Consider the following 9,673-nt stretch of genomic DNA (forward strand, 5'->3'; position numbering starts at 1 on the left):
AGAACACAAAAACCTCTTTCGCGAGACACTGACAGAGCTTCTATTTTCAGTAACTAGTAGAGCAAATATTTATTATTAAGTTGTGACACTTAGATATTTCATACTTAATGACATTTATCTTCTCACCATGATCCTCACAAGACTGCAGTTTTTATACCAGGATTATTTTAAGAAAATAAAGTCAGCATTCGAGTGTTATTCAGGGTTACACTGTAGATATTTGGAGAGACAAGACTTGAACTCAGACACTGTGGACACAAAGCTTCCACTTAGTACATATTATTTTTTATGAAAATTTCTCCTTCACTCCTTGATGAATAAGGATCATCATGGGTAAACAGACACTTCCCTGACGACAAATTTTGTAGTGAATGATTCCTATACAAGGTCTTCAATAATATACAAAACTAGTCGAAAAGCTTTCCTTCATCTTTTCAGTCAGTGACAGAGGACATGAGATTGTAAAAATTGGGGAGAGGTGATTCTTTAATACTGGTCTTTCATTTTAAAGCATTAGTCACTTTCCCTGGGAGTGCGAAAAAGGATGAATTAAGATTCTCTACTAATGCAAACAGGATATTAGGAAAAATATGACAAAGGCAAATTGTATACTCTGTTGATAAATGGAATAAAGGAGGGCAGCAAAGAAAATATGGTTAGAATGGTGCAGATAACCTAGTGTATTAGATGCACCCAAGGTCAGAGGCACACACAGAAGTGGGTGAGGGTATAAAAGGTTAAGAGTTTGGAGAACACAGTGCCATGGGGGCAGCACATTTCATTGGACTGAAATATGGAAAAATTTCCTGGGAAAAGGAACACGAAGAGAATTTGTAAATGAGAAACCCATGGCTTGTGACATTGAAAAATGAGACAATGCCAGCATTATGGTCTATGAAAACCCCAACACGACAGGGAGGAACACTCAGGGAAAGGGTTATTATCAAGGGATCGGGGGAGGAAGAGTCCTCAAAAGCATTATATTCCAACTGATTCTGTAACCCTATAACCCAGTAACCATATTTAGGTTGATATCTCAAGAAATCATGCTGATAACTCTTACTTTGTCTAATAAAACCCATAAGTTTGGAGTTAGGACATTTTTTACCATATACCCCCAGGATCCAGTCACTTTTCATTGATACATCTACCTCCCAGTAATGTTTTCCTGATGTGATCATAGGTGATCCCAGGACACTATAGTCATTACAATAGTAATTCCAGTATGTAGCTTTTTTTTTACAAACTAACACTTGTCTCCGATCAGCAGAAATAGCAATATCTGGATTATTCTCAGGAATATCCAGGATCACGTGAACTGTAGAAAAATCACAGGGTTGGGTAAGGGATATGATGTAGCTTTATTTGTGACACTGTGGAGTTATCTTCAGAATAAAATGAGTGGAGAATGGGAAGAACTTAGTTCTGTTCTTGGGGATAGGTATAACACTGCAGAAACATAATATGTATGTGTGTGCTGGGAAGGAAAACATGGGTTTTAAGATATGAGAACTAGTATAAAATGCAAAATTCAGAAAGATAAGAACAGGGTGGCTTTATAATAATGATTACTCCTTACCCCAGTAGCGCCGCACATCTGTCAGCTCTGAAATGATAAAAATCCATATTATTAAATATAAGCAGAGGAGTCAGTACTAAAATCTATTTCTTCTCCAGATCAGGGGAAGGATTGGTGACTGTGTTAGGTAGTAGATGGAGGAATGAGAGGTGAACCAGAAACCTTGCTACTCTCTATTAAATACAACCATGATATTAGCACATTATATCCATCTTCCTTTGTCTCCTCTATCCACACCTAGAAACTATACCTCCTCTCCATTTAACCCCCACCATCACAAGAATCCCATAGCCATCCTCTTGCTCTAGCATTCCTCACCATTAAACATTTGCAGCATCCCTCTCAAATCAGGAACTTGGAACATTCTTCTTTGTTTCTTGGGAATAGTTTTTGGCTTCTTCAGTGTGAAGGTCTTACTCCTAGGGATGACACAAATTGACACACACACACTCCTGACATTTTGTCCATTTAAAAGCACTGACTTCCTGTCTATTCACCCCACCGAAGCACTTGAACTCTCTTTCTTGGAGACACTGAGAAATGAGAAAATGATTCCTGACCTTGGAGCCAAAAGAAATATGCTCAGGTTTATCTTCCAAGTCACCCCTTGCATGACCTGGGGAAGGCCTTGAACTCTCAGAAGCACATGTTATTCCTTCCAAAATGAAATAACTAACCTCTTCCTTTCTACCTGATATAAATCATATGAAATTATAGAAAATAAAAATTTTTAAATGCAAAACTTTGGTTCCTCAAAACAAATTAATATGAGGAAAAGTCACTGTGTGGATGTGGGTTCATAAGGATAAGACATGAAATTGAGGTTGCAGGACCTGGTTCATGGTTGTTTGAGACATAACAAGTGTAGGTATACTGTCTAAAGAGGACCAAGACCTTTTAAATCTGCTCTCCAGTAGGGAGGCCCTCAGAATAACATCTGAGACTTTAACACTTGGATAAGAAGACATTTCAAAACCGTACTAATAGTGGTTTGAATTTCATGTGTTTGAAGAGCTTGATTCGGCTAAGTAAGAGTGAATATTTAGACACAAAGATGTTGCTCTTCCATTCTGGCTTCAAAATATGTGATCAAGATGGATCAATTGTTTGCACCAGGGGCAAAATATTACTTGTGATTCAAGACCGTTTGGGGGCAAATAAAGAGAAATATATAGCAGGACCTGGTGTCTTCTATTCTCAGGGCACAATTTTAAATATAAAGGAGTAGTATGCAATTCTGGATTCTTGGCAGGTAAAGAAGACACAAGCTACACATGACACATAAAGCAGCTATGAAATACCAGAGAGAGATACAAGATTGCTGGGTAAATAAAATTTATGAAGGTACACGGGTCAGATACTGCAACACTTTATTCCTAACTGCTACAGACCCAAACTCTGCAATTTCTGCCTAACCAAGTTCCCTACTATAGAATCTGGTTCATTTGTAATAGTTATAGAACACTCAAATCATGATTTGTGAACAGAAATTTAAGGTATTATCCACAAATTTCCTGCCTTGTGAGATATCTTACTCTAATTAACCATCAGACAACTGTAATGGCTTTAAATCTCTTTTCACAGCAGAGAAGGACCATCTCTGGTCACCCAAACTTACCTTTCCATGATGCCATTCACATCCTAGGGAAAAAAGAAAAAAACATGAGTCAAGAAGAAATAGGCCCTCCGCACTTACAGAGCTTTATTCATCCCACCAACCTTGGTGGGATAGAGAATAGAGTTGTTCCAATGTGAGAGACAAAAAGTAAAGACCCAGACCAATCATTCCAGAAGACTCACATGAGGTTGTTGGGTTTCCTAAAAGGTAGAAACAACTTTGACCCCTGTGGAAGCATGAGGCTTCTAGTACCTATAGATAGGACATATTCATGACGAAAGCAGGAGGCCCATAATATTTTCCTCAAGTTCATAACATTCTTCATGAAATGATTAGTAGTTTGTTCTTTTCTTCAATGTGAATATAAAGTGATGTACTATTACTTGTCAAGCATTATGTGAATATTTGGAGAATCAAAGATGAGTTAGTGTCATGAGGGAAGTAAGTCTGAGGTAAAGGGGACACTAAAAACTAGGCCAACGAGCTGGGTCTACAAACACAAAAAATATTGTTTTATTCTTTGTAGGGCTTTTTTATTGTATGTAACACAAAACAATTTAAACTAGATTAAGTACAGAAAAGGCATTTGGGGAACAGTTGAAACTTTAATCGAAGCTTAATTTTGAAGCTCAAAGATTGTCATTAAGATTTTCTCTACGTCCTTCTCTAAATTCTTTTATTCTCTCTGTATTGAATCTCTTCATATAAACTCCAGAAGAAAAGAGAATTTCTTTTCTCGGTTATATCAAAAATTTTTTTGGCCTGCATGGTATTGGCCTGCATTGAATCAGGCACCCATATTAAACACATCACTGTGTTGTTGCTAGAAGAATATAAAGCAAGGCTGGAGGCAAGTTTCCAAATTTCACTGGAATCAAGTTACTGTTATTCTGAAGTAGACCATGATAGGATAAGATGTGTATTGTTATCAGAAGGAAAACTATCACAAATAATCTTTAAAAATACAGTAAGAGAATAGAAAAATTGAAAATTTTATACTAACGACACTGTTTAACTCAAAAAAAGCTAGTGAACAATGAAAGAGAACAATGAAAATTTCAGGTGACCTAGAGAAGCAAATAACCAATAACAAATTAAATAGAGCCACATCAATAATTGCATTAAATGTTATTGTCTTAATCTACCAAGTATAAGGCAGAGATTGTTGGACTAGATAAAAAGCAAGAATCAATTATTGCCATTCACAAAAAACCATATTTTTGATTCAAAGACACAGATACGACAAAAGTAAAATGATAGATTTCTGGTTCAGATGGCAGAGCAGTTAAATACTGTGCTTGTCTCCTTCTATGACTACATCAAAATTAAAACTAAATTATAGAACAACCACACTGAGAACCACCTGAACATTAGCTGAACAGAACTCTTATGACTAAAACTATAAAGGTGAAGCCACGATGAGACTGATAGGAGGAGTGGAAATGTGAAATAGTCTGGTCCTATACCCAAGTGTGGTGGTTAAGAGTCAGGAGGAGGTACTTGCTGAGGAGCAAGGGCTCCGAGCCCCACACTAGGCACCCCATCCTGGACCACCAGTGCTGAGAAAAAAAATTCCTACAGCAGCTGGCTGTGAAAATCAGGAGGGACTCAGATTCGGTGAGATGGAGGGCTGCTGTGGATACAGGCATACTCTTAAAGGGCCCTAGCACAGAATCACTTACTTACAGACACTTACTCTAAGCTCCGGAGAAGCTTGCAAAAATAGGGACAAAAAGCAGGGACATATGGGGAGGAACTGAATTGTCTGGCTTCAGGTTGAGGGTTGGAGGGGCAGCTCTCCCCAAGACTAAAGTGCCAGCAGGCTCCACTGTTCCTTTTGTGAGCCCTGGCTGACTTCAGTATGCTCTGTATCTATTGTAAGTGGTTCCCCAAATCTGGCAGTGGTGGCAACTGGCCACAGTTTGCAACATAGCCTCTCCCAGGCATTTTTAAGCCCAGTATAGGCAGCAGTCAACCACAGATCAATTTGTAGCTCCTACCAGGTGGCCCTGGATAGGACACAAGCAGTGGCTGACCCTGGCCTTCACCAAAGCCCCTCTAAGAGGTCCCAGAACCAATACATCCAGTAGCCAGTTTCAGACAACATCAGAGCACCATTCAAGTAGTGCCACAATGACATACCCAAAGGGTGAACTAAATAGCAATGAATACCCAAAGGGTGAACTAAATAGGCACCACATCACCGCTAAAGTGAATTCTGCTCTATGGAGTCAATACCTGCACAACAACCTGTTCACTGCAGTCATGGCTACTCCTCACAGCCAGTTAGCCTGAGGGTCAATTCCACCCACTGATGTGCCAACAGCAATCAAAGCTCAACTACAATAGGAGAGGCACACACAACCCACACTAGGAACACTCCTGGAGGACCGGGCTCAGGAAACCAGAAAGTGTACCACTGGGCCCCATAGAACATCTACTATATAAGGCCACTCTGCTAAGACTGGGAGATATGGAAGATCTACCTAATACATAGAAATAGACATGTCTGTTTCTCCAAAATAAGGAGGAAAAAAAAGTCCCAAATAAAAGAACAAAACAAAACACCAGATAAATAACTACTTTTCTTAATAGTTTGAACTCTGGATAGTTGCAGAGTATAAAATACTGGTCATAAAGATGCTCATTGAACTTAGGGGAAGAGTAGATGAACTCAGTGAGAACTTTAACAAAGAGAGAAAACATAAAAATGGAGATAGAAAATATAAAAAAGAACCAGTAAGAAATAAAGAATACAGTACCTGAAATGATAGATACCACAGAAAGAATCAACAGTAGATAAGAAGAAGCAGATGATCAAAGTAGCAATTTAGAAGATAAGGGAACAGGAAACACCCAATCAGAAAAGCAACAAGACAATCAGAAAAGCAATAGTTTAAGGGATGTCTTGGGCAACATCAAGCATAACATTCGCATCATTGGGGTACCAGAAGATGATAGAGTGCAAAAGACTGAAAATCTATTTGAAAAAATAATGACTGAAAACTTCCCTAACCTGCCGAAGAAAATAGACATACAAGTTCAAGAAGTGCAGAGAGTCCAAACAAGATGAACCCATAGAGGCCCACACCAAGATACTTCATAATTAAAAGGCCAAAGACAAAAAGAAACTCTTAAAAGTAGCAAAAGAAAAGCAATTAGTTACCTACAAGGGAGCTCCCATAAGACGGTCAGTTAATTTCTCAACAGAAAATTTGCAGGCCAGAGGGATTGGCATGAAATATTCAAAGTGATGGAAAGCAAGAACCTACAACCATGATAACTCTACCTAGCAAGCCTATCATTTAAAACTGAAGGAGACATAAAGAGCCTCTCGAATAAGCTAAAGGTGTCTCAAAAGAGCTAAACGTGTCTCTCACCACCAAACCAATACTACAAGAAACTTTAAAGAGAATTCTCTAAGAAGAAGAAAAACTAATCAAAAGTATAAATAACAAAATATCACAAAGAAAAAAATTCTCACTGACAAAGGCTAACACATAATAAAAGAACTGGATAAACCAACACTAAAGCTAGTACAAAGCTAAAAGGCAAAAGTAGCAAGATCATGTGTAATTACAACAGTAAGTTACGGAGACACACACAACCATACACATGCACACACAAAAGAAGTAAAAAATAATGACAAAAATATAAATGTGGAGGGGGTGAGTAAAAGTGATCGTGATTTTAGAATGTGTTTTACTTAAGCAACCAACTTAAAATAGACTGTTGTAAACATAGCTTGGTATATATGAAGCACATAGTAACCACCAATGAAAAAACTCCAAGAAATAAAGAAAGAGGAATCCAAATACAACACAACAGAGAGTCATCAACATACAAGGGAAGAAAGCAAGAGAATAAGGAACAGAGAACTACAAAAACAATCAGAAAACAATGAATAAAATGGCAGTAATTAAGTAACCACCTACCAATCAATAACAACTTTAAATGTAAATAAATTAAATGCTCCAATCACAAGATGAATGGATAAAGAAGTAGGACATACATACAATGAAATATTCCTCAGCCATAAAAAATAAAATTATACCAGTTTACGACAACATGGATGGACCTAGAAAGTATTATGTTAAGAAATAAGTAAGACAGAGCAAGACAAATACCATATTATTTCACTTATGTGTGAAATCTAAAAACAAAATAAACAAACAAATAAAGTAGAAACAAACTCAGAGACAGAGAACAATCTGATGATTGTCAGATGGGAGGAGGAGTTTGGAGGCTGTGTGAAATAGGTGAAGGGATTAAGAGGTACAAACTGCCAGTTATAAAATAGTCACGGGGATCTAAATTACAGCTCAGGAAATATAGTCAATAATATGGTAATAGCTACATATGGTATCAGGAAGGTGCAAAACTTATCAGGGGGATCACTTTGTAAATTATATAAATGTCTAACCACTATATAATATTGAAAGTCAACTGTAACTGAAAAATGTTTTTAAATTTTAAGTAAGATTTCAACTAATTTTACGTGAGGATCATGAAGAGGTACCTATTAATGCTTAACATTAGGTCACAGATAACGGAGGCCTATAGAATATCACTGGACACAATGAACCTTCTTACCATGGCCAAATTTTTGCACTGCACTTGAAGAATGAATAAAAATGAGATTTCCCTTTTTGTTCATGCATTCAATTATTCCTAAAACCTCGGGGTTAGATGTAGGGAAGGGGTACTACAAGGCCAAAGAAACCTTAGTGTCACCACTCTAGAAAGAGCACAGTAACACAGCAGAGAAAGAAGACTTTCATTTTCCTCAACTCTCAGATGCTGGGGCTTCGTCCCAAGTCTTACCTGCAGCATCTCCATTGTTGACCCCTTTAACCGTCGCTCCAGATCTGAGATGAGAACTCTCACCAACTGGTTCTGCTGGACCAACTCATTCTCAGCCTCTGCCAGGTAATGTAGAGCCTCTCCCTCATCCTTCTTCAGCTTTTGCAGCTCCCTCTGCTCCTCACTGTCCAGGATACCTCTCAGTTGTTTAAAACCATCATGGACACTGTGTCTTTCATTTTGTATTTGATTCTTAAGGAATGAGAAAGAGAGAAAGGGACTCAGGCAATCAGGCAGAGACAAGGAGTCAGAAAAAGAAGTATTTGATGTGGAAATTCTTACAGGGAAGGGAGAAGGAAGCAGGGAAGCGATTCTTGGAGAAGCTGACTTTTCCTATTATTTTCTTTCCATCACATTGCAAAAGAATAGCCTCAACTGTGCATCATTAAGGCCAACCTTGAGCCAAGGTGGGACACCTGGGTGTGGCTCAGCTTTCACGCAGTTGCCCGGGACAGTCCTGCTCCCCACCCCGACCCTCTGTCTCTGGCTAAACACCGAGGACAGAACCATGTGCCATTCCAATTGCCTTCCCCTGGAAGAGTTAGAAGCTCCAAATTTGGGCAGAAATGTTGCACAGAATTCGCTAGCCATCCTCACCATACATCCCTCCAAATGTCCATGTTCATTTGTGGCACGTTTATAATACAGTCCCCACTCATATCAGAGAAAGGATAAGAAGACGACCAATTATATGGCATTTGCACCCACCGACTATCAAGAACCCATCGACTGAAAGAGAAAAGGAGCTGCTTGTGAGGAATAACCAGCATCCTGAACTGATTTCTGTCAATTTTCCTTGGGATATGCCTCCTCCTACCTTCCAGGAAGTTCTCTGTTCTCTGATGTCAGCTTCTAACCTCTCAGCTTCCTGCTGCTCCTTCCTTAGCTTCTCCAGAGCTGCTTGGAGAGTCTTCTGCAAAAGAGGAATCACACTAAAATCTAGCTCTGGGTTTTTCAGCATCAGAATAGAGGGTAATGAAGAAATAATCAGGCTGATCTCTGAAGACAGAGTTTACAGAAACTGTAAGAACAATAATTGGAAGACTAATCTAAAGTGGCAAATGTGTTCTTTCAAACTAGCTGTTAAAAGGCACCATTCCCAAATCAAGAGAAGATGGATTCTTTTTGTTGTAGAAGAAGAAACCTGACCCTGTAGCAAAGCAATATAGTAGGTCACTATCTACCCAGTTCCCTAATTAATGCTCTTGATCAAGAGGTAAATGACAGCATGCGTGGGTACAACACATCCACATTAGCACAAAGTACGTAAACATCTTCTTCTGGTTAACAGCCCAGGCTTCTCCTTTTATAACTGAGTGGAATGCACAGACAGGGTCCTCAGGCCTTGGAAGGTGAGGTAGAAAAGTAATCACAGGCCTCAGGACTAAGTGTAAAGGTAATCACAGGCAAATGCAAAATAAAGATTTCCCATCAAGTATCATTTCCTGCCCTGTCTTTCCTCCATCTTGGTTCTTACCTGGTACTCTTGGGCAACCTCCTCCACCAGGAATGTGTGGTGACCACGATGCTCCTGAGACCGCTCGCAGAGCCAGCAAATAAACTTCCCATCCTCCTTACAGAAGAGCAGGAGTTTCTCTCCATGACGCACACAG

The 9,673-nt window shown here is 39.0% G+C and overlaps 1 protein-coding gene across 1 annotated transcript; it reads right to left on the reverse strand.

Moving 5' to 3' along the window:
• Positions 1–49: 49 nt before the first annotated feature.
• On the reverse strand, positions 50–9,669 carry LOC102888261 (tripartite motif-containing protein 34; the record flags this gene model as incomplete). Its single annotated transcript, XM_015592331.2, has 7 exons — positions 50–1,318; positions 1,580–1,606; positions 1,898–1,998; positions 3,198–3,220; positions 8,022–8,252; positions 8,878–8,973; positions 9,538–9,669. Coding segments are annotated over 7 exons (1,191 nt in total), but the record flags the coding sequence as incomplete, so codon positions are not given.
• Positions 9,670–9,673: the final 4 nt, after the last annotated feature.

The sequence above is a fragment of the Pteropus alecto genome, unplaced genomic scaffold (assembly GCF_000325575.1).
Source record: "Pteropus alecto unplaced genomic scaffold, ASM32557v1 scaffold395, whole genome shotgun sequence".
Taxonomy (NCBI): Eukaryota; Metazoa; Chordata; class Mammalia; order Chiroptera; family Pteropodidae; genus Pteropus; species Pteropus alecto.